This window comes from Microcaecilia unicolor, chromosome 6 (assembly GCF_901765095.1).
Source record: "Microcaecilia unicolor chromosome 6, aMicUni1.1, whole genome shotgun sequence".
Classification (NCBI taxonomy): domain Eukaryota; kingdom Metazoa; phylum Chordata; class Amphibia; order Gymnophiona; family Siphonopidae; genus Microcaecilia; species Microcaecilia unicolor.
The window spans coordinates 51976303-52002161 of record NC_044036.1 but is presented as its reverse complement, the minus strand read 5'-3'; the positions used below and the strand labels follow the sequence as shown (position 1 = coordinate 52002161).

Below are 25859 nucleotides of genomic sequence, written 5' to 3'. Positions count from 1 at the left end.
GTCTCACCACTGAACAGCTCCTTTAAGGGGAAAAAACCACACCTAAAAGCATTTCTGTACATCCCTTTAGAATAATTTACAGGAAATGGGTTCAAAACTACACAACAATCATACTTCATCCTACACGAGGCCTACTGAACACCAGAAAAAATAAGTTACCAAGTAATACAACCAATAAACGTTGGTTCATTATCCCACATGATTTTCTATTCCTCTAATCTTCAATCCTTCTGCAACTCAGAATGGGACAAAGTATTCTGCATTATACCTATACAAGTTAAGCCCTTTTATAAAAACATAATCCTATGCGCCACAACACCTGATCTAATGAGTCCTCAGATAGGCTTTTCAACACTATGATGGTCTTAGTTGTTCATTTAATTGAATCACATTGAAAGATAACATGAATCCTACTATGTTTGAATGGTGGGGCCAACACTGCCTTATTTGTAAGTATGAGGAAGTTGCATAGCACCTCATCCTGTATCTCCAAAATTTGGACTCCTTTTGCCAAAATCTTTAAAATGTTAAGTTATATTTACCTGTCAACAATTGGACCTTCAAAGCAAATCATCGTCTGCTATTTGCAGTGATTTGTAACTTTTGTTAGTTTATACCTTCTGTTTTCTATGATCACAATTATTCATAGATAAATTGTATTGTTCCATTATTATACTTTTACAAAGTTATCATAAATATAATGAACAACAAAACTACACATTAATCACACCACCACTGACCACAGTCCAATATCCACACCTACAACAGGTTAGCCTATGAGATGGAGTGTTTTCATTATCCTCACAGAACGGACTAATAAGATGAAATACAACTCAGGCAGCTATTAAATAATGAAAATACCAGTTAGCTTTGCCTCCATTGGTGATCCACATTTTTTGTCCATTAATGATATACTCATTGCCTTTCTTCTCAGCTCTGGTCTGTAAACCAGCCACATCAGATCCTGCTCCAGGTTCTGTTACACAATAAGCCTGAAAGGAGAAAAGTAGAAATTCACAAATCAGCTTAATAGGAAATTAATTTTTAACTGATGTTTGAAGCTGATTATGGAAACACAAGCCATTTTTCTCATAAGTTTATGTTCAAGTCTCACTGTAAAAGCAAATAATGCCTGGTGGAAGATGGTTCTTGCATGCTTTTAGTGCCTCTTGCTGGCTAATTACCAGTGATTTTTTGATGTTAAAACTAACACGCTTCAATTCTTGGGTAGGAAGGCATAAGGTGCATTTTTATTCTTTTTTTTTAAATCAATGCTGGTCAGACAAACCTCACCTCTACAATTGCAGAATGCTCTCAATATTACTTCTTGAAAGCCAGAAAATATTATAGCCCAATACTTACATGTTCTGATAAAAGCAATACTTACACACATCAATGGTTCCTCAGTCATTCTTCCCAGGTACTTCTTCTGTTGTTGCTCATTTCCCGCAATAATAACTGGCATTTGCTATGAAAAGATTTTTCAATATCTAAATAAAAGTTGGTCTATATTTTCAATACCTAAATATTACCACACAGGTACTAATTTAGCAGATGTTTTAACACGCATTAATTCAATCTAAGCATATAGCTAGTACTTAATAAAGAGATTCCACTAAGAATAATGGGGCTTGTGTTATTTAACACTTATTTGCATTAACTTATTAATACTTTAGTGAGGCCTACAACACACTTACACCAAGAGAATTTGCTTCAATAGCAGTTTGCACCCCTGTGCATCCATATGCTATTTCTTCTGTAATAAGGCAGGTATCAAATATTCCAAGTCCAATACCACCTAAAATATCAGAAGAAACAAAATCAGTGTTAACAGAAATATGCAGCACTAACAATGATAGAAAACTCTATAAAACAAACACAATTCCACAAGAAACACTTTTATTAAAGTACTAGCCGTTCAGCTCGTAAAAATGGGCTAGTATAGGAGGGGAGGGGGTTGAAAGGCCCCCCACCCTGCCTTCGAGTCCGCCGCTGCTGCTCCCCCTCCGTGTTCGTCCCCCCCCCCCCCCAGAGCCGTCGCCACCCACCTTCCACCCGGTCGGGCTCTCGCTCCGCTATTGAAACAGCGAGGGCACGCAGCACACAGCTCTACTGCTGAGCTGCCGTGGCCTTCCTTCTTCTCTGCCTGTGTCCCGCCCTCGTGTGACGTAACGTCGTCGAGGGCGGGACACAGGCAGAGAAGAAGGAAGGCCGACGGCAGCTCAGCAGTAGAGCTGTGAGCTGCGTGCCCTCGCTGTTTCAATAGCGGAGCGAGGGCCCGACCGGGTGGAAGGTGGGTGGCTGTCAGCGGCGACACCGGGTCGGGGGAGCGTTAGCGATGGTGGTGTCCCTCGCAAATGCGCAGTAGAGACCCTCTGTTCCACCCTCGTCATCACGTATTGACGCGGGGCGGGGCAGAGAGGGTCTCTACTGCGCATTTGCGAGTGAGTACGACACTCGCCATTTATATATATTGATACTAAGGAAGTATGAAATAGGAGGAAATGTCACAGACCAGGGAAAAAGCCATAATCTGAACTCTTTCAGTGTAACATAGTAATTTCTCTCTGGTTAGTGTGGTGAAATGGTAAAGCTGAATTCATTTCCTCTAAAAAGGCAATCAATAGATCAGCATACATTTTCTTACTCCAGGGAAGCTGGGGATTCATGAGGAGAAAAAGATTCAAGAGAGAAAAGGAAAAGCATTGACACCACAGGACATAAAGGTGGGGGTTGTGCTAGCAATCTCATAGTTGGATTCAAGAAATGAAAAAGCAGAATTTAATCTGGTGAACCAAGAGAACTTAAAGCTAGGACACCGCTTTGAAGATGAAAGATCGCTGATGAATAGGTCGATGAGCTCTGCGATGTTCAGAAAAATATGAAGGACCTTGAGTGTACCAACAGGAACTTCTGGACAAGGTAGAGTACCTTGATAATGGGTCCTCCCCCCCATAAATTATCTATATGATGGGTTCCAGAACGAAAGGCTAAACAACTGAATGCTTACAGCACAGAATATCTGTGAAGGTATACTGGTCCTTGATAGTAATCAGCAAGTGAAGCGTGGGTATGGCTGGTTTGGATACAGTCTGCACTAAAGATTAATGTTCTGCAGGATAACTTGTATACCCAATTTCCAAATAAAGGAACAGAGTGCTAATAAAATGAGGGTACTCTCAACCCTTGAATGGGAAGTGAACTGCATCTCAGTATATGCAGACCTTGTTCACATTACTCTTAGAGAGTTTAAGCCTATTACTCAACATTTGAGAGAGAAGATTAAACACAAATGGTTCTTTCCATCTAGGACTCCTTTTTCGTTTGAAGATAAAACCCATCAAACTCAAGTCTTTAGGGGGAGCAGCACAAACTTTGAAGGAGACAGGATTTGGAGAAACTGAAATTGCAACAATGGAAGAAGCACAACTACCTCAGTCAGCAAGGTGAAGGAGGGTGTCTAAGAATGGCTGTAGATTACAGAGCCTGCCAGAACAAGCAAGAGATGACCAACAGAATCCCGTTGTTGAAGAAGGGAAAGAAGAAAGGAATAAAGGAAAATTGCCCTGCTAAATAATCTCATGTCTAGAGAGAGGATTACTGGGGATTTGGTGGAGCAGATAATGGTGGGGGGGACCCATTATCAAGGTACTACCTTGTCCAGAAGTTCCTATTGGTATGCTCAAGGTCCTCCATGTTTTCCTCCTTTTAGGGGGGGTGGGGGGAGGGTGTTTGGGTGGGTGACTGAATAGGTATGTGTATGGTGCTGACAAGAGGTGTGACTGTAAGAACGCATTCTAGGCAGAAGGTGCAAGTTGAGAGAGGATGGGGTTACTCTTTCCAGTAGAGAGGCAGGAGGAGGAAGTGAGGATAGAGGTGCTGGGGGTGAGGGGATGAAGAAGGAAAAGCAAGGCATTAAATCTCTGGAGTTGATATGGAGAGGTTGATGAATATCACGGCTGTTAATGTAAAGAGTCTCACTATATGAGTGAAGGGACAACTTAAGTAAAGAGGCTCAACATGAATATTTTATTCATACAAGAACCACATATCAGAAAAATCAGGCAGCACTGGGACAGTTCCAGCAACGGATCTCATCGGCTGGCAGGGATTGGGCATCCCCACCAACCAGTCAAAGGATACTCGAGTTGTGGAGGAGGCCCAGGCCCAGCCCCCCCCTCCCCCCCAGTGGCTATGCAACTGCTTTAATACGACTCTAAATAATTCAAAAGTTGATAGCTCTAGGACACAGGAATAGTAACTGTTTTATTGTAATGCAGCATACTATGCCATACTTTGTATTGTTTGAATATTTTTACTACTGTGATTGTCTATTGCTTATGTTCGACTTATTCTTGCTGTACATCGCCTTGAGTGAAATCGCCTTGAGTGAATTCCTTCGAAAATGCAGTAAATAAAATCCTAATAAATACACACTGCTTCAACCTATTTGTTCAGAACTGCATACAGTGATTTGTCTATCATTATCAAATATAAGGAAATAATGGATATAACATCTTTCACAGAGCACTAGGAATCTGTCAACAGAAATGTATGACCCAAATCCTCTTAACTACCTAGATTCTATATCTTTTCTCATTCATTTTCTCTGTATGCAAGAGAGAGGTACAGAAATATTACCACAATTTTCTGGTATGTGCCCATTCATCATTCCAAGTTCCCAGGCCCTTTTTATGAGAGGAACAGGATACTAAAACAAGGGAAGATGAAAATCATCAATTTTATTAACTAGTTGGAAGCAACAACTGTGTAATAAATATACAGTAATATACAATGTTCATAAATTACCTCGCCAGTTTTGTCATATTGTGCAGCAACAGGAATAATTTCTTCTCTGGCAAATTTACGTGCAGTTGCTTGAAACTCTTTTTGTTGATCAGTTAACTCTAAAAATAAGATGTGTGACAAGAATATTCAAAACGCTTATACTGCTTACAAAAACAGATATTCTGTAGCAAACAAAGCGGGCCCTTTTACAAAGCTGCGGTAAGCCCAACACGGGCTTACTGCATGCCAATTTGGAGCTACTGCTGGCCAAACGTGGACACCAGCGGTAGTTTCAGCCCGGCGTGCCATTTCCCGTGCTGGGGAAAATAAGACTCACATTTTGGCACAGTGGTAACTGGGCAGCACTGCATGCTATCTGGTTACCACTGGGTTAGCGCGGGAGCCCTTACTGCCACCTCAATGGGTGGCGGTAAGTGCTCCCCCTTGCATGGCCATGCACTAAGAGCAATCTTACTGCATGGCCATAGCCATTTTCAGCCATTACCCGCTGCGATAAAAAGGGCCGCAGCTACAGCAGGGCCCTTTTTACCACAGCTTAGTAAAAGGATCCCAGAAAGCATTAAGTAGAGTCCGTTGATTGGGATTAATAGTTAAAAAAGTTAAAATATAGCAAAAGTCCTATCACATCTTCCCCCTGACTCTCCATACTGAAAACGAGGAATCTTTCTACACTCTCCCCACAAAAAAAAAAAAAGATTGAAAAATTACAGGCCCTTTTACTAAGCCACGTAGGCACCTATGTGCATCCAACGCATGTCAATTTTGAGTTACCGCCTGGCTACTGTGTGGCCTTTATGGTAATTTCATTTTTGACGTGTGTCCACTATATGCGTCAGAAAATAATTTTTATTTTCTGGCGTGTGGGAAAAACCAGGCGGTAATCATCATTCCACATGTGTGAGACCTTACTGCTAAGTCAATGGCTAGCGGTAAGGTCTCAGAGCCAAAATGGATGCGTGACAATTTTTATTTTGCTGCACGTCCATTTTCAGCAAAAATTTTAAAAATGGCTTTTTTACAGGTGCGTTGAAAAATGGATCTGTACGCACCTACACTAGCGCAGCCCATTTTTCGGCACACCTTAGTAAAAGGGACCCTTAGTGATTACGAGAACAATGGCACCATCACTAATATATTAAAAAAGTATAGAGCAAAGTAACATAGCGCTTGACATTAGAAGGAATCCCCCCAAAAAATTAGGCCAAAAATTTGACTACTACTATGCAAACATTAAAAAGCTATACTCTGCATTCTGCACAATTTTGAAAATATACACAGCTAACAATATAACCATGAAAACTTATTTCTAAACCTTGAACCCAGAGATTGTAAGTTCTTTGAGCAGGGACTGTCTTTCTTCTATGTTTGTGCAGCGCTGCGTACGCCTTGTAGCGCTATAAAAATGCTAAATAGTAGTAGTAGTAGAGAGCAGACAAGTTCAGAAGTACATAATTTTGCTTCATGTGGAATAAGAGCTGACTGGCAATTTCATTTATGCTTCTCAATATTCTACATTTTTAAAAAAGTTTCACAAGAGACATGGATTGAGATAAATCTGTGTACCCAGTCAAATTTTTTAAATACCTTAAAACAAAAGATGCAAAAATGAAAGCAAACAACAGGAAGAGTGTATGAGTGTCAAAATAAAGAGCAAGCCAAGTAAGTGTCCTCCTTCATATCTCTAATGGAATTCATATGTTAGAGGTTTAAGAGCTTTTAATTAGTAGCCTGCCAAGACATTTTTAAGCAGACAACATTAAAAAAAGGAAATATGGTAACAATTTTTAAACAATGTCATGGAAATACTACCACTCATGATGAAATACTGATATGACCAATGTTACTAGTTCGGGATGCTTTCTCTTGCAGCCTTAACAAGCGCAAGCAGGAAATACTGCACTGAATTTTAAGCAGTCTAAATAAAGAGTGACTGATATCTGGAAATCTGCAACCTTTAAAGTGATTGTCAACATATCGCTAATCCATGTAAAGAAAATAAATTTACTTCTACTATCCTGAGAGGGAGAGATTTTTTTTTAAGTATCTATTATGAATAGATAAGATGCAGAACATGGTAAGTTTGTATTTAACTGTAAAAGTTTCAAATTGTTCATATATCCCATACTCACCAAAATTAAAACCAAGTCCAGATTGTGCTTTCTGTGAAGTTGCTGGAGCATGAGCTGACACAGAATATGATCGCCAACCAAACTGTGCAATGCCTTGCAGAACCTAACCAAAATAACATTTCCAAAGAGAGGCTTTTAGGATTCTACACAAACATTTTTGCCAGAATAAAATTAAGCACGGTTGCCATGTCAATTGTTATATCCAAGTGGAGTTAAGGACAAGTTGTAGGTAATAACGTATTGAAGTTAGCTAAACCTATAGCCAGATAGTTGAGATTATCTGATATATCTATTCTCTAGACATATTGCTTAGTTAAATTGTGCTGAGACTTATTGCTTAGTTAAATTGTGCAGACTGTATCTATATTGTGGTGTACTGCTCTGTCTTCTATCCTAGTCCCCTCCCACTCCCCCTTCCCCCCAAAAAGCTCTCTCTCCCTTTGCCCTCTGATAGGCTTTTCAAACTATTGTTTGTCTTTCGCATTGCTAACTCTTGCTGTAGTATCCTAACTTTGGCTACTGAATTGTGGACAAGCTCTGCAAAGTTGATTTTGCATTGCTAGTCCTAGGTAAGAAAGTAGCTTTAGGTCTTACAGCTGGTTTAATTTTAAGTCACATTGAAGAAACAGCTACATTTATTGGGAATATTTGGATTTAAAGGAGAAAAATTAGATTTAGCAGAATTTGATTGTTGTATCAAACTATGTCATTGCTTGCTCCTCCTAGAGAACATTTTTTGATAGGAGACTTGGTAGAATCACTGGGACTTATAGTCCCACTCACGGTTTGCTATTCATATAATCAACAGTGTATCACCCTAGTCAATGGCTGAGTGAGCATTATTTAGAAAAGGCACAACTGTAGTCTCTATGAAGTGGCCCGCCCGAAAACCTGATTGCGATGGGTGAAGGGTATTTGAAGCCTCCATGTGTTGAGTACATGGAAGACCCCCTTCCCCGTTGCTCACTCCCTGGAATAAGAGGTGACAATTCTAAAACCTACTTATGATTTAATTTTGAACGTTGTTTAAAATTAAATCATAAAAGTTTAATCACATTACATTACTAATTTATTCTTTCCACATTTATAAATACTTCAGAAGAAAACAGTTCCTTGAGGCACTCCACTATTTAACATCTTTTAGCCAGTCTCCAATCCATAATAGCTCTTATTCCACAATTTTTATAGTTGTATCTCAGGAAGGACTACTAAATGCTTTCTGAAAATCCAGATAATCACTTTGATAAGAGTATATAATCCAAAAAATATATATATATATATATTTATACCACTCTGTATTTCTCATTTTGATAATGGCGATCACCACTACGGCATAATGTAAACTACATTGAGCCTGCAAATAGGTGGGAAAATGTGGGATACAAATGCAACAAATAAATAAATATACACACACACAGTGAAATCCGCTTAAGTGCACGGGTCTGGGACCAAAGAAATACATGCAGTTAACCGGAGCGTGAACTTAACCGTTGTGACCCAAAGAAGCTTGACATCTGATAAACATATGTACAGTACTGTTTATTATATGTACAGTATACAGTCTCCATTAACTGACGTTAGGCTTACTTGAAGTAATCAGTCATAGTTCTCTATACACTCGTGTGTCTGTGAGTTCCATAGACTACGTCTGCCAGATTGTAAAAACTGTCATAGCACTGACATCCAGTGGCCTCCAGATAGGCCCGCACGGTGTTGAGACTCTCCAGTTCTCTTGCAAAAGTGACAGGAGGTTGTTGAATTTCGTCAGCATGTGCCTCGCTGCTCATTTCATCATCTGTTTCATCATCAGCCGTTGCCTGCGTGTAGGCGCATATCTCGACATCAGTGCTGTCGTCAGCTGTTTGTAGATCGTAATCAACAGCTACGTAGTGATGAAACTCCTCTTCAGTAACACCGGCTGGGATGTCAATAGCCTGTTCATCTGACGTGTTTGCAACAGCTACATCTGTTTCATCCCTCTCCACATCCTTAACAAAGCTTGCCCACTTGTAGCAGTTCACAATGGTTGCCTGTGTAACATGATTCCAGGCTTCTTTCTGCATATGTAGGGAATCCAACAGTGGTAGATTACGAGCCAGTTCAACAGCACGTTTACCCTTGCCAGTCTGGTCATCCATAACGCTCATCAGACGACGTAGCACAAGAGCCCGATAACGTTTGAAATTGGCTATTATGCCCTGGTCCATAGGTTGGATCAGAGAGGTAGTGTTTGGTGGCAGGAAGACCACCTTGACGTTAGACAGCCTGACATCATCACTGTATGCAGCACAATTATCACTAAGCAAAAAAATCTTGACGCTTTTGTGCCCGCATTCTAGTGTCTAACTTCTTTAGCCACTGCTTCCAAATTTCCCCAGTCATCCATGAATTTGCGTTAGCCTCGTATGACACAGGAAGTCGCTTAACATTCTTGAAGCAACGGGGCTGTTTGCTCTTTCCAATGACGAGTGGTTCCAACTTCTCACTCTCATCCATATTGCAGCAAAGGAGGATCATCAGTCGGTCCTTTGACGTTTTACTTCCTGTAACTTCGGCTTGTTTGAATGCAAGTGTTCCATCAGGAATCGCTCACCAGTAGAGACCGTTTTCGTCAGCATTGAAAATATCACGAGGTGCAAACTAAGAACTGAAACAACCCAATTTTCAGCACCAAAGTCATCAGCGTCTTGTTTTTCACCATGCTGTTTCTTGAATTTTATGTTGTTCCTCTCCTTCCATCTTTCCAACCATCCAACAGTGGCTTTGAAATCAGTTAGTCCAAGACTTTCAGCTAGCTGATTAGCTTTCTCCATAAGCAGTGGATCACCAACAGGAAACTGTCTGCTCCCCGACTTGAGAAAACCACCGAAGAAGAGCATCTTCTACATCCTCAGCTTTTCCCGCCCACTTTCGTTTCGTATTTGGATTCGTATTGTTTTGCTAGTCTTCCAGAAGCTGATCTTTCTGCTTCAAGGTACGTGAAATCTGACTGGGATTGACATCACATTCTTTAGCAATAGATGCTTGACTGTTTGTTTTCTAATTTTTTAAGAACTTCTATTCGTTCAGCCAGTGTCTTACAGTTGTGCGACTACTCCAGTGTACACTCTAACAACATTCTTTCGCTTATTCTGCCTGTGGCAGTTAACTGAGATTTCAAATTTACTGCCCCTTTGTCACGTGCCAATCGGCTTCCATATTCCGTGCGTGTGCTTATACGGAGTCTTTCCTACAGAGGAGTGGTCTTAAACCATGCATATAAGTGAATCTTGCACTTATCAGTGGTGTGCTAAACCAAAGTTTGTCCCCATAGAAATTGATGGCGCCAAAAACGGGACCGAAGTACGGCATGCAGTTAAACAGAGCATGCGCTTAGCCGACATGCACTTAAATGGAGTGCACTATATATATATATATATATATATATATATATATATACACACTTACACACACACACACACACACACACGTACATACGTATATTCAACAAATTGATAGGTAAGATTTCCCTCTGCCTCCTTAAGCCACATCCACCTTGTTTTGTTTTGATGGTTTGCTTTTTAGAATGGTCTTCTACAATTTGGCCAGCTCAATAATATTGTTATTATGGAATGTAATTGCTTTTATTCTTTGGGTGATCCTTCGGTCTTTCAAATCCTTATAGGGGGATGATCAGAAGCAAACGCCAGTGCTAGAGGCTGTTAGCGCCATACTAGCGCCGGTGTCTGCTACCGCCCCATGATCAGAGCCCTCACGCATGTGAAACAACGCGCTCGAGGGCTCTGAATGCAAATGCATGCTAAACAGGGCTAAATATATTCATCCCCAATGATCAGCGGCCAGTGCGCCAAAGATTGGGTCACTGGCCACGGTAAACCCTACGCCAGCTCCGAGCTGGCATTAGGGTTTGCAGATCATTGGGGAGGAATGGTGAGCCCTGTCCAGCATGCATTTGCATGCTGGCAGGCCCCCATTCCCCCCAACAGCAAACCTGCCAGCGACAGGGGGCTGGAGGTCCCCTCCCCCCCAGGTTCAGGGAGGGCTGGAGATCCGGTGGGTCTCCAGCTCCCCTAACTCCCCCAGCAAAAGGTCCCTAGTGGCCAACCAATCAACCCCCCCCCCCCCCAGCGACAGGGGACTGGAGATCCGGTGGGTCTCCAGCACCCCCAACTCCCCCAGCAAAGGGTCCCTGCTGGCCTAGTGGGCGACCAACCAACCCCCCCCCCCCCCCAGGTTCAGGGAGGGCTGGAGGTGCGGTGGGTCTCCAGCCCCCCCCCCCCAGTTGCCCAGCAAGGGGTCCACCAGTCCCCCCTACCCCCCTACCTTGTGTATTGGAGGAAGGAGGGTAGCCTCCCTCCCTCCTCTTCCTGCGACTCCGCAAAATGGCGGCGCCCAGCCCTGCCCAGTGTATCCTGGGATGCGGGGGGGGGGAAACTCCTTTATATGGTGTATAGCCCCGCCCAGCGCATCCCAGGATACACTGGGCAGGGCTGGGCGCCGCCATCTTGCGGCATCGCAGGAAGAGGAGGGAGGCAGGCTACCCTCCCTCCTCCAACACACAAGGTGGGGGGACTGGTGGACCCCTTGCTGGGGGACTGGAGACCCACCACATCTCCAGCCCTCCCTGAACATGGGGGGGGGGGCGATCATCGGGGGTGGGGGGACCGGAGATCCAGCGGACCTCCAGCCCCCCTGTCGCTGGGGGAGGGGGGTTGGTTGGTCGCCCACTAGGGACCCTTTGCTGGGGGAGTTAGGGGGGCTGGAGACCCACCAGATCTCCAGTCCTCCCTGAACCTGGGGGGGGGGGGGGGAATCGTCGGGGAGACTGGAGGTCCACCGGACCTCCAGCCCCCATTGCTCAGGGCAGGGGTAGTTGGGGCCTGGTGGTCCCATGGACCTCTAACCCCTGTGTTTGACAGGTTTGGACTTTTGACAACCCAGACATAAGTACATAAGTACATAAGTACATAAGTAGTGCCATACTGGGAAAGACCAAAGGTCCATCTAGCCCAGCATCCTGTCACCGACAGTGGCCAATCCAGGTCAAGGGCACCTGGCACGCTCCCTAAACGTAAAAACATTCCAGACAAGTTATACCTAAAAATGCGGAATTTTTCCAAGTCCATTTAATAGCGGTCTATGGACTTGTCCTTTAGGAATCTATCTAACCCCTTTTTAAACTCCGTCAAGCTAACCGCCCGTACCACGTTCTCCGGCAACGAATTCCAGAGTCTAATTACACGTTGGGTGAAGAAAAATTTTCTCCGATTCGTTTTAAATTTACCACACTGTAGCTTCAACTCATGCCCTCTAGTCCTAGTATTTTTGGATAGCGTGAACAGTCGCTTCACATCCACCCGATCCATTCCACTCATTATTTTATACACTTCTATCATATCTCCCCTCAGCCGTCTCTTCTCCAAGCTGAAAAGCCCTAGCCTTCTCAGCCTCTCTTCATAGGAAAGTCGTCCCATCCCCACTATCATTTTCGTCGCCCTTCGCTGTACCTTTTCCAATTCTACTATATCTTTTTTGAGATACGGAGACCAGTACTGAACACAATACTCCAGGTGCGGTCGCACCATGGCATTATAACATCCGCACACCTGGACTCCATACCCTTCCTAATAACACCCAACATTCTATTCGCTTTCCTAGCCGCAGCAGCACACTGAGCAGAAGGTTTCAGCGTATCATCGACGACGACACCCAGATCCCTTTCTTGATCCGTAACTCCTAACGTGGAACCTTGTCAAACAAGTGCAGGACGACTGTGCTGAGCGCATGCTCAGGCACAACTCTCCCCACACTTTACCCCATGGTCAGAGATAATTGAGTGCTTAAATTTGCATGCAATTATCTCAGATCATAGGTCTAATAATGCCCCGCGCTGTTCCGAACAGCGCGAGGTTTTGATCGTCTGTCTGTTAGAGATACCAAGTAAAAATGAATGTCGTATATTATCTTACCTCTCCCCATACTCTTATCTCAATACTAACTGCAGCGCCAGTTCCCTTGCATTCCATAAATTCTCCTATGTGAACTTTGACGCAAGCGTATAGTATCCTTTTGTCTATCCCTCACTTCACTAAATTCCTATTTTTATGGGAATGGGCCTTGCAACTACATTCAAAGCGGGTTACATATTATATACAGGTACTTATTTTTACCTGTGGCAATGGAGGGTTAAGTGACTTTTGCCCAGGGTAACAAGGAGCAACAGTGGGAATCGAACCCCGTTCCACAGGATCAAGGTCCGCCGCCACTAACCACTAGGCTACTCGAAACATTTAGTTGTATTTTATGATAAGCGGTAAATCGAAATGAAAGTGAACCGTATGAAACATTACGAAGGCTAAGCCATACCAGGTCTCTTATTTCCTTTCTTGTGGACTTATCCGTAACCTTCCGAGGAAAGGCGATCTATATGTCTGTATAGTGTCTCCCGGTAAAGGTGTCGATGAAGGACTCTGTGCCACCGCTCCCTTACCATACAATTCAACGTACTGTCGGACATCTGCCGGAAAGAGCCCAGGGTGACCAATGAAACAAAACGCTCAACTTTGGACCCTGCCGACGTCCTCCACTCACCTTCCACCTAGTAAAGTTTCTAACACGGACATGCGATGAAAAAAAAAAACCTACATAATTAAACATATGGAAAACGAAGAACAAAATGCGAAGTACAAAGTAAACCCTCCAAGACCAAGAATAATACCCGCCGTAATGTACCTCGTCCTCCTCAAACTCCTAAAACTCAACCCTGACCAGACCTACCAGAAATGGGCAGCGGAATTATCGGGCCTAGAGCCCGCTCCCCACACCCCCAGAAGAAGTGGACAAAAACTACCGGTCAAGCTCATTACTGTACTCGTAGTAGAACCTCTCACCCGTCTCGCTCTAAGGGCCATCATATGATATCTACGCAGCACACCGCAGGCCGATAGCTCACGCTAATCCTCCGCCGCCACTACTGCAGCTGCCAGACCAGTCTCTCAGTACCGCCCCAGGGCAGTAGCCGTCAGTCAGGACAAGCGAAGGCAGCAGTTGGTCCAGCCACTGACGTCACTCCAGAACAAAACAAAAAAAAAAAAACAAATTAGCACACGTCTCGCACAAACTCTAGTGGATGACCGTAGGAAGGCAGCCAGCCAATGAGAGAAGACGGTAAAAAAAAAAAGCAGGTCAGCCAAGGAGGTTTAGACAGGAGATGAAGTGACGTCAAAACGCTGAAACCAATTAGGTCAGTCTGAGTGTTCCCTTCCACGCGCAGCCGTCATCACCGTATACTCAAACCAAAGCAAGCAAACCTATGAGCTGCTGCATCTACCTTGTCGTTCTTTATTTTTGGTAGCATTTTTATTTAATCTCACTTATATTTTCAAATATGCCAGCTTGTGCAGCATATGGATGTATAAAGAGGAAGCATAAAAACGGGATAACTTTTCATAGGTACAGCACTGGTGAAGCCAGAAGGCAATTTTTGGGTGGGCCAACAGGTTGGATGGGCACTACAGAAACACCTGCCACCTGATATGCTCTGCCCACGCCCCTACTCCTACTGCACACCTACCCCACTCCCAATAACTTCAGTGGGAGTAGCAATGCTGGCCTCAGTGGCTGCAAGCCACATTGAGAGCTGCGGTCCTCCAACACACATATGCATCCCCCAGATATGCCCTAAATATTACAGTGGGGCCCTAAAATATCAATACATCTATCAAGAAAACTGATCCGCAACCAATCTTGCAATCTACTTCAATGAAAAAATTATAAAGCTCCGACTCATGATACCCACCAACACAACTGAGTACACAAGCATCCTTGAATGTCTAGATCCAAAACCTGAGGAAGGCCCAGCAGATCGATCATGGACCAAATTTGACACGATATCGCCAGATGAAATCTCACAATGGCTTGGAAAATACACCAAGTCACAATGCAAATTAGATATTTGCCCCAATAGCCTAACAAGATCCGCCCCCAAACAATTAAAAAAAGACCTCATGAATCATGTAAACCACAGGCTTCAAAATTGTCTCTTTCCCACGGAGAAAGGAAACATCTTACTCCGCTGCCAAAAGATGCTAAGAAAAGCACAATGGACCTAACCAATTATTGCCCAGGAGCATCTATTCCGCTCATAACCAAACTCATGGAGGGCATAGTGACGAAACAACTCTCTGAATACCTAAATAAACACTCAATTCTACATGAATCTCAATCAGGATTTCGGTCAAATCACAGCACCGAAACTGTACTAGTATCCGCAATGAACTCATTCAAACAAGCAATTGCAACTGGTAGCAACATACTCCTCCTACAATTCGACATCTCCAGCGCCTTCGACATGGTTAATCATGGAATACTATTACATATACTAGAATACTTTGGAGTAGGAGGTACAGTTCTCAAATGGTTCAAAGGATTCCTGATTACAAGATCATACCAAGTAACAACGAACACAGACATATCACCCCCATGGATACCTGAATGTGGAGTTCCCCAAGGGTCCCCCCTATCACCAACTCTCTTCAACCTAATGATGATACCTTTAGCCAAACTTCTAGCCAATCAAAATCTTAATCCCTACATATAAGCAGACGATGTCACGATTTATATCCCGTTCAAACACGATCTAAATGAAATCACCAACAAGATCAACCAAAGCCTCCAAATGAGGCACTCCTGGGCGGATGCATTCCAGCTAAAACTCAATGCAGAAAAAACACAATGTCTTGTACTCACCTCACAACACAACAAAAACAACTACTCCACCATAACCACACCATACTGCTCTCTCCCCGTTGCACAAAATCTGAAAATTCTTGGAGTTACCATTGACCGAAACCTCACACTCGATGCTCACGTGAAGAACACTACGAAAAAGATGTTCCAATCCATGTGGAAACTCAAAAGAGTAAAACCTTTCTTCCCGAGATACATATTCCGTACCCTAGTACAGTCAATGGTAATAAGTCATCTGGACTACTGCAACGCACTGTACGCTGGCTGCAAAGAACAGACTATCAAAAAACTCCAAACAGCCCAGAATACCGCCGCCAGACTCATATTTGGAAAAACCAAATACGAAAGTGCAAAACCCTTAAGAGAGAAACTTCACTGGCTCCCACTCAAGGAACGCATTGCGTTCAAGATCTGCACGATTGTACACAAAATCATTCACGCAGACGCCCCAATCTACATCAATCTGCACTTCCCCAGCTGTAAAGGACTAAAATACAAGCTGATACATGCTACCACCTTCTCTTACATGAGCACACCAGTGGTGTAGCCAGACTGCTGATTTTGGGTGGGCCTGAACCCAAAGTGGGTGGGCACAAAATTTTCTCTCTACCCCCCTCCCCCAGCAAAATTTAGTCACATTTTCAGTGAGCTTTCAGAGGCCAAAACCTCCTGCCTCAGGTCAGTATAATGCTGTTATGGTATCCTCTCCTGACCTAAGGAAGGAAGTATTGGTCTCTGAAACTTTATTAACACAGGTACCATATTACTTTATCCTAAATTAAAAATAAAATTATTTTCTTTACCTTTGTTGTATGGCCATTTACTTTTTCTCATTGTGTTGCTCCCAGTCTCTAGATTCTGCTTTCCTTCGTTTTCGCTTAACTCTTCTACCACGGTTTCCTGGCCATTTCTCATTTTTCTCTCCTTTTTCTTAGCTTTCTTCAATATTTTTCTGCCTCTCTCTCTCTCTCTGTCCTGATTTAATTCATTCTTACTATCCATTCTTTAATTTCCTTCATCTACTTATGGCTTTTCATCTTTTATCACCCTTGTTCTCCCCATGCCCCTTCCTCTTATTCTCCAATCTTTCACTACTCCCCCTTTCCATGCAGCAGCTCTCCTCTTTCTCTCCCCATCCTTCCAGTGTCTCCCCTCTCTCTCCCCATCCTTCCAATAGTCTCCCCTCTTTCTTTCTGCATCCTTCCATCCATTGTCACCTCTTTCTCCCTACCCTTCCATCCAGCGTCTTCCCTCTTTCTCTCTCCATCCTTCCACCCATCTACCCTCTCTCCTGATCCTTCCATCTAATGTCTCTCTCTCCCTCCTTCTAACCAGTGTCTCTCTATCTCTCTACCCTTTTCTGTTCAGTATCCCTTCTCTCTCCACATCCTTCCAGTCTCTCCCCTTTCTCTCTGCATCCTTTCATCCATCTCCCCTCTTTCTCCCCATTCTTCCATCTGTTTTCCCTCTTTCTCTGCCATCATTCCATCTGTTTTCTCTCTTTCTCTCCCCATCCTTCCATCCGTTTCCCTCTTTCTCTCCCCATCCTTCCATCCGTTTCCCTCTTTCTCTCCCCATCCTTCCATCCATTTTCCCTCTCTCTCCCCATCCTTCCATCTGTTTTCCCTCTCTCTCCCCATCCTTCCATCCGTTTTCCCTCTCTCTCCCCATCCTTCCATCCGTTTTCCCTCTCTCTCCCCGTCCTTCTATCTGTTTTCCCCTCTCCTGATTCAGGCCCGCCAGCCCCAGCTCCCATTGCCGGCCACTGCTGCTTTTCCAGTTGAGCAGCAGGGCCGGCGCTACAAAAAGAAGAAGCGCTCAGCTGATTGAGCTGAGCGCCAACGCTAACGAGAAAAATGTTTAAAAAAAAAAAGCGCGGCACCAGGTCCGCAGGCAGCCTTGAGGCATTGGCTGCTGGCTCTGCAGGCTCCTCCCTTCTCTTACGTCACTGCCCCTGGATCACGCAGCTGTGGAATGCATTACCTACAGCCCTGAAAGCTATTGACGAAATAACCAACTTATGCAAATCTTTGAAGACACATCTCTTCAACAAGGCCTACAAAGAGAACCCATAGCCTCACAAAACTACCTCACCAATCCTTCCAATTATTAAAGTCCACCTTCCATACTATCCTGCCTAACACCTTCCTTCTCTCTTCCCTTACTTAATCTCTATACAATACTAAGTGTATCTGTTATCATGGAATGACTATGTCATAACAAACTCTGTAAGCCACATTGAGCCTGCAAATAGGTGGGAAAATGTGGGATACAAATGCAATAAATAAATAAACAAGCCAAAGTACTATAGAATACTACATAGAAAATTGATGCTAACAGAATACTTTGGCCACACACACACACACACACACACACACACACACACACACAGAGAACACAAATGCCAAATAAAGAATAAGTGACCACAAACCATAAACAAATTAAATCAAAATCCCAAGAGGCCAGACCTTGCATTTAGCACAGCACTGAGAAATACAAAGAGATGCATTTTCTCTTATATTGTGCAAAATATGATAGCACATGCAAGAGACAGTGTTAAGGGAGGTACAACTAGGGCAACTGTGTTAGCCAAAGAGAACCCCAGGCCAGCTGGAAGCTGAAGAAGATGCAGCCTGTTAGTAAGCTTTATGTCCCCTCCCAAATTTCTGCCTTGGGCCCCAGCCATATCTAGCAGGATGTACATTTCAAATCTGACATATTCTAGTCACAAAATAGAAAAATAAAATTCTTTTTTCTACCTTTTGTTGTCTGCTCATTTAATTTTCAAGTCATGTTGGTCCCAGGCTCTGGTTTCTACATCCTTCTGTCTTCTCTCAACTCACTCACCAAGGTCTCATGTCCATTTGATATTTCTACTCTCTCTCCATGTCCACTATTCATCTTCTTCCATCTCTGTACCTCTATCTTCCTCCATGTTTAGTATCTCCCTTTCTCTGTGTCCCTATATTTCTCTGTCCAGCTTCTCCCCTCTCTTCGTCCCCAGTGCCAATATATCTCTACCCTCTCTGACCCTATATCATCCAGCTTCTCTCCCTCTCACTCCCTCCCCTTTCCAGCATCTGGTTTGGTTGCTTGATTTCCTGCCTGCCCACCCACCCCGCCCTCCCTTCCTCACGCTGTAGGTTTAGTATTTGTTCCCTTTTCCTTCATCTCCTTGGTCTGGTATCTCTGTTTCCCTTCCCTCCCTCCTTGTGCTGTACCAGCAGTTCTCTCCTTTCCCTCCAGTTCTCCTCCCCTCTTGCTCCCACATCCAGCAGCTCTCTCCCTTCCATCCAGATCCCCTCCCCCTCTTCCTCCAGCAGCTCTCTCCCTTCTATCCAGTCTCCTCCTCCTCTTCCTCCCATGTCCAGCAGCTCTCTCCCTTCCCTCCAGTCCCTTCTTCCTCTTTCTCCCTTGTCCAGCAGCTCTCTCCCTTCCATCCAAATTCCCTCCTCCTTTTCCTCCCACCTCTAGCAACTCTCTCCCTTTCATTCAGATCCCCTCTTCCTCTTCCTCCCACATCCAGAAGCTCTCTCCCTTCCCTCCAATCCCCTTGTCCCACAAGTCCGGCAGCACTATCCCTTCCCTCCACCCCCCGTCCTCCCCCCACAAGTCCAGCACTTAGTTCTGCCTTCCTGATCGTGCCCCAACCCAACATCCCTCGCTGTCACTGCCTTTTCTCCCGCGGCTCCGGGTACGGCCGCCCGGGAGCATTCAGCGTTGCCTGCTTGCCTGAAATTCTTCTCCTCCCTGCCGCTACCTCGGTCCCTGCAGCATTCTTTTTTTTGCCCGTCACCGGCAGTGCTGCCATTCACACAGGCAGCTCCGCTCCCCTTTGCCACGTCCATCCGGCCCTCTCTGATGCACTTCCTGTTTACATAGGAACACCGAAGGCAAGAAAATCCCAGGAGTCACAAATGTAATTTGCCAAACTCTGGTCTCAGATAAAAATTCAGAATTTTACAGTGCCCATATAGTTATTTCTCAGAACTGGTTAAACAAGCAAACATCTTGACAAGTTCACAGCTTTTAAACCCTACAACCAATCTCCAAGGTTAATGAACAGTGAAAATACAATCAGATTTAGCAGAGTTCTGCAGGATACAGGAAAAACCCTGACAAGATGTAACAGTCTGTAACCCTTGGCAAAAATGAAATAAAGCAACAGGACCAACTTAACCGTAGACAGAGTTGGCAGTCACTTGGGGCAGCAGCTTATGGTGGCAAATAGCAGCTGCAGTCAAAGCAAAACAATAGGTCCTGATGAATGAAGGAATGCCCATAAATATGGGGCTTTGGTTACAATTAAGCGTATAATGTTGCCAGGGACTAGGCAAAGGTTTGCACCCTAGAGTGGGCAATAGAGAGGTTGGCAGAAGCTGAGGAGGGTGGATCAGGTTAGTGCTTGGAAGAGTATGGCTATGGCCTTGGTTGGAGTTACATTTCTTTGTTTATGCTGATGATGTGCAAGTGTTGATCCTGGTGCCCCAGGATGAGGCATCAGGTGGACCAAGTTTTACAGGCGAAAATGGGTTTGTTATGTTAATTATTCCATGTCATGCAACTGAAATTGAATGTTGCTAAGAATGAGTTGTGGATATCTGATAAGATGAGGGAGCCTCTCCCCAGATTGGTGATATAAATCGGATTTGCTTTTAAGGGATCCCGCTGGGATTTTGGGATTTGGGTGGATTCTAGATTACAGTTGAGGGCTAACATTTAGAGAGTGGTGGTGGGGAGTCTCCTTTCATTCTATGTCATATTCACCATGGGATATAGGAGGCAATGTTCTGTTGTGGATTAGGAATTGGTTATTGGACAGAAAACATAGGGTAGGGTTAAATGGTCATTTCTGTCAATGGAGAGAAGCCTCTCTGCTGTCGCATATCGCTCAGACAGAGAAACAGGAAGGTGCGGCATAGGAGAGGCTTCTGAGTTAGCGGAAGGCAGTGTATAGGAATCGCTGCCGCTGCTGTGGACCCACTGAAGCAAGGAGAGTTGTGGGGTGGGTGAGGTGAGTGAAGGGAAGGGAAGAATGAAGAAGAGTTGCTGCACGGGCCCCATTAGAAGACAGCGGCTTAGGACAGCGGAAGTCCAGCCTGTTCCGCTGGTGCTGTCTAGGTACACCTGCTGCTGGGTGGGCCCAAGCCCAAACTGGGTGGGCCCATGTCCACCTGGGTCCACCTGTGGCTATGCCCCTGGTTGTGTGTACCTGGTCTTGTGTTTCTCCTATTTGGATTTGATCTGCTTTTCCTGACCTCAGCTCCAGATCCAGCCCTGCTTGTTTTCAGCTCCAGTTCCAGCCCTGCTTGTCTTCAGCTCCAGTTCCAGTCCCTGCTTGTCTTCAGCTTCAGTTGGCTTCAATTCCAGCCCCTGCTTGTCTTCAGCTCTAGTCTCAGCCCTGCCTGCCTCCCTCCAGCTCCAGCTTGATGTTTCAGAGAGCATTTTTTTAAGCATAGACGGTGGGTGGTTTGGGCTTCAGGATTAAGGTTCTGTTTATGTTTATTGAGTTTGTTGATGGTGTTTTATCTGATTTGATTATGTTTGTTTTATTATACTCCGCCCAGGTTTTTGGATGGGCGGATTATAAATTTTGTAAATAAATAAATAAATAAATTTGTAAACCTCCAGCCCCAGTTCTGCTAGTCTGGTTTCTGCCTTAGTGCTCTGTCTTGTGTGGGTGGTTCGCCTGCCACTATCCGCTATCCGGTAGTGGTCTAACTATATAAATTATTAAACACGTAAATCAAAATGACAGCAAAAAATCCAGATAGGCACTGAATACTTTGGTCAAGTTGTCAGTTGAAACGACTTCAACATGATTTAAACAGAGACTTTTTCTAATGTGCAATTAGAATGTCACTTTGTGGAATATCCTGTTACCCCACTCTGTTTCACAATACATGCAGCTCTACTGTACCTGATGTAATCAGTCATGCCTAATACCTCAAGCTGCGCTTTTAAAACAGGTGAGGACAAATAGATTAACCTTTCGTCCTTTAAACTCAGAGTTCAAAGGAGGAAAAGAAAACTAATTTTAGGATATTTCTCAGATAAAGAGACCCAGAATCAATTGGTAGCAAATTGAACTTTATTGTAAACTGGAACTAAATTGTATTCATATGTTTTTCCTTTCAAAACTAAACAATAATATATCAGCTGAAGGGATTTATTTTCTTCAATTGTGTAAGTTTAGCTAAACTTGTTTTCCAACTTTTCCCACAGGATATTTTTACAAACTTTGAAACATACAGGACTTTTTCAACAAGAGTCACATGAATAATCTGATAAGTACAAATCTTCTGTTTTTTTTTTTTTTTTTTTTAAACTATAAGTACAAGCTCTTTATAGTATCGTAAACCACCTCCTACTTACATAGAAATTGCTTCTTTCTGCTGTTGTTTTTCTTTTTCAGGGATGTTTTAACCATAGGCGTAGTTTGACTGTTTCATTTGGGGGGGCAAAGAATGGGCGGAGCATATTAGCATATCATTTGCATATATACATATGCAAATGAATATGCTAATGTGGAGGAAGGAATTGAATTTACAGGCAAAATATCACAGATGCACATTTCAAAAAGCTGACACATTTCAATTAATAAATTATGAATAAAATACTTTTATCTACCTTTGTTGTCTGATCATTTAGTTTTTCTATTCGCTTTGGTCCCAGTGTCTTCTGTTTTATTCAGTGTCTTCTTTCCAGTAGGCTTCCCTCTGCTCCCCACCCCTCGCAGTCCCATCCATCTCTTGCTCCTTCCCTCTGCTTCCCACCCCTCCCAGTCCCATTCATCTCCTGCTCCTTCCCTCTGCTTCCCACCCCTCCCAGTCCCATCCATCTCTTGCTCCTTCCCTCTGCTCCCCACCCCTCGCAGTCCCATCCATCTCTTGCTCCTTCCCTCTGCTCCCCACCCCTCACAGTCCCATTCATCTCCTGCTCCTTCCCTCTGCTTCCCATCCCTCCCAGTCCCATTCATCTCCTGCTCCTTCCCTCTGCTTCCCACCCCTCCCAGTCCCATCCATCTCTTGCTCCTTCCCTCTGCTTCCCACCCCTCCCAGTCCCATTCATCTCCTGCTCCTTCCCTCTGCTTCCCACCCCTCCCAGTCCCATCCATCTCTTGCTCCTTCCCTCTGCTTCCCACCCCTCCCAGTCCCATCCATCTCCTGCTCCTTCCCTCTGCTTCCCACCCCTCCCAGTCCCATCCATCTCTTGCTCCTTCCCTCTGCTTCCCACCCCTCCCAGTCCCATCCATCTCCTGCTCCTTCCCTCTGCTTCCCACCCCTCCCAGTCCCGTCCATCTCTTGCTCCTTCCCTCTGCTTCCCACCCCTCCCAGTCCCATCCATCTCTTGCTCCTTCCCTCTGCTTCCCACCCCTCCCAGTCCCATTCATCTCCTGCTCCTTCCCTCTGCTTCCCACCCCTCCCAGTCCCATTCATCTCCTGCTCCTTCCCTCTGCTTCCCACCCCTCCCAGTCCCATCCATCTCTTGCTCCTTCCCTCTGCTTCCCACCCCTCCCAGTCCCATTCATCTCCTGCTCCTTCCCTCTGCTTCCCACCCCTCCCAGTCCCATCCATCTCCTGCTCCTTCCCTCTGCTTCCCACCCCTCCCAGTCCCATCCATCTCCTGCTCCTTCCCTCTGCTTCCCACCCCTCCCAGTCCCATTCATCTCCTGCTCCTTCCCTCTGCTTCCCACCCCTCCCAGTCCCATCCATCTCTTGCTCCTTCCCTCTGCTTCCCACCCCTCCCAGTCCCATTCACCTCCTGCTCCTTCCCTCTGCTTCCCACCCCTCCCAGTCCCATCCATCTCTTGCTCCTTCCCTCTGCTTCCCACCCCTCCCAGTCCCATTCATCTCCTGCTCCTTCCCTCTGCTTCCCACCCCTCCCAGTCCCATCCATCTCTTGCTCCTTCCCTCTGCTTCCCACCCCTCCCAGTCCCATCCATCTTCCCTCTGCCCCCCCCGCGAGGTCCAAGATGGTGACTCCGTTTACCCCCTCTCTTCCTCCCTCCCTCTGCCGCAGGCAACAGTCTTCAGCTTTTTCAGCGATCCTGGCAGCGGTAGCGATGTACACGCTGCCTTCGGTCTGCCCCGGAAGCCTTCTCTTCAAGTTCCTGTTCCCACCTATGCGGGAACAGGAACTTGAAGAGAAGGCTTCGGGGCAGAGCCAAAGGCAGCGTGTACAATGCTACCACTGCCAGGAACGCTGGAAAAGACTGCTGCCTGCGGCGGAGGGAGGGAGGAAGGAAGAGAGAGGGGTAGACGGACACGCTCCTCTCCGTCTGCTACTCCGCTTGGCTTTCCTGCCCTCTCTGTCTGCGTCCCGCCTTCCTCTGACGTCAGAGGAAGGCGGGACGCAGACAGAGAGCAGAAAAGCCAAGCGGAAGGAGAGGAGCGCGTGCGTGTATGTGTTTTTTTTTTTTAACTAATGGCGCGGCGGCGCCTCATCGTCGTTTGGGGGGGCATTGCCCCCCCCTCGCCCCCCCAGTCTACGCCTATGGTTTTAACCCACCCTGAACCTAACTCAGGTAAGTTTTTTCTATTCAATTCCCTTCTGAAATGTCCCCTTTTGATGCCCCATGAAGGTGCAGGTGTAAGTAGCTGTAGAAACTCTTGTGCCATGAACAGTTTGGTTTCTCTTGCATGGGGGCCCTTAGGTGATCTCCAGGGATGGTTTCTGGTGTTCTCCTTCAGTCACATAAACCTCACTTAACCCAAATAAAAGGAAGCAAAACCCTTTCCTCCCTAACCAAATTTAGCAGGATTATTTGCCAAATACTGTGGCCACACTTTCTAGAATAAATAAAACAAAATAATTTTATACCTTACCTTCCAGGATCTATACTTATTATAGTTTCCCTATCACACTGAAGAGCTTGGTGATTCTCTATAGCAGATTCACTCAAACAACGACGTTCATACAGTCAATTTAAACCCTAAACCTATTTATTCCTGTACTGCTGAGTACATACCAATCACACACCTATAACTAGTTTAGTGAACATCCAGACAATCCCTTCTATAAAGGAAACATATGTTCCGTTTAAACACACACTTCATTGCTTTCATCTAAAATCACCTACCACAAATAAAATTAGATACTTTACTAAATTCTCAGTATCATACTCAGGACACTTATCTTCTCACTGACTAAAACTGAGATAATTTCTCTCACATTCAACTAGATAATTTAGGTTATCTTTCACACTTGGGTAATCAGCTCAGCAAAACAGTCCAGTGGCTTACCAAGGGTGGGGAAGTGGGGGTGGTCCGCCCCAGGTGTACATAGCAGGAGCTGTCAGTTCTGCTGGTTCCCTGCTCTCTCTGCTGTTACTTCCTGTTCTGGGGCAGAGGGAATAGGGAACCAGCGGGAGCCGACAGTCGCATGGCTGCTCCCAGCACCCCAGCAGGTAGGAAGAATGCACCCAGGGGGAGGAGGTTTGGAAGTGATGCACCGAGGGGAACATGACCGGGGGGGTCATGCTGCCACCTGGGGCAGATCACCACTGCACCCAGGAGGGGGGGGGGGATGCGCAGCGGCGATCCACCCCGGGTAGCAGCCAACCAAGGAACACCACTGCAACAGTCTGACTCTTTGGCTACCTCTGCTCTGCCAGGAGAACTGTTACTAAGGAAACATTGACTCAGTTGGGCACTTGACTTGTTCCAGTGAATCAGGTCACATGCTCAGAACCTTTAGTTTTTTCCTACTTTTTATGGAACCTTTTTTAAATTGACCAAATCTCCATTTTTATTTAAAGTTTTCCCATATGAAATAATGGGAAAAGAACAGTTTTACATATTTTTGTAAGAAAATATACACAAAATCTCACCCAAATTATCATGTTAATGTAGCACTACTATACCAACACTTCAGTGTTCTTACATTTATACACATTTTCAAAGATCATCCCATCTTTTTCTCAAACCTCTGAAAATGTCCCCAAACTTCTTGACATAGAAACCAATTTTTAGACATTTTTCTATGAAGTCCATCAGAAGTGCATTCAAATCACAAGAGGGCATGTCAGGGTCCTAACATTTGGCCATTTTTCAGCCATAATGGAACAAAACTAAACTGTCCAGGACTAAAACTAAGACGTTTTGAGCTATACTTGTTTTTATAATGAATCAGGCAAAAAACGGTGCCCTATATGACCAGATGACCACTGGA

At 44.8% G+C, this 25859-nt stretch overlaps 1 protein-coding gene across 1 annotated transcript in view; it reads right to left on the bottom strand.

Annotated features, from left to right (window-relative positions):
- The window catches only part of LOC115471652 (medium-chain specific acyl-CoA dehydrogenase, mitochondrial-like), a 56231-nt gene extending 42246 nt beyond the window's left edge, over nt 1-13985 (bottom strand). The window contains exons 1-7 of the mRNA XM_030205401.1: nt 13829-13985; nt 6939-7041; nt 4810-4907; nt 4642-4711; nt 1698-1798; nt 1388-1468; nt 862-992 (exon numbers count right to left, since the gene is read on the bottom strand). Of these exons, the coding sequence (XP_030061261.1) occupies nt 862-992; nt 1388-1468; nt 1698-1798; nt 4642-4711; nt 4810-4907; nt 6939-7041; nt 13829-13852 (608 nt within the window). The 5' untranslated portion in view covers nt 13853-13985. The remainder of the gene's footprint in view (nt 1-861; nt 993-1387; nt 1469-1697; nt 1799-4641; nt 4712-4809; nt 4908-6938; nt 7042-13828) is intronic.
- Between the last annotated feature and the right edge of the window lie 11874 nt (nt 13986-25859).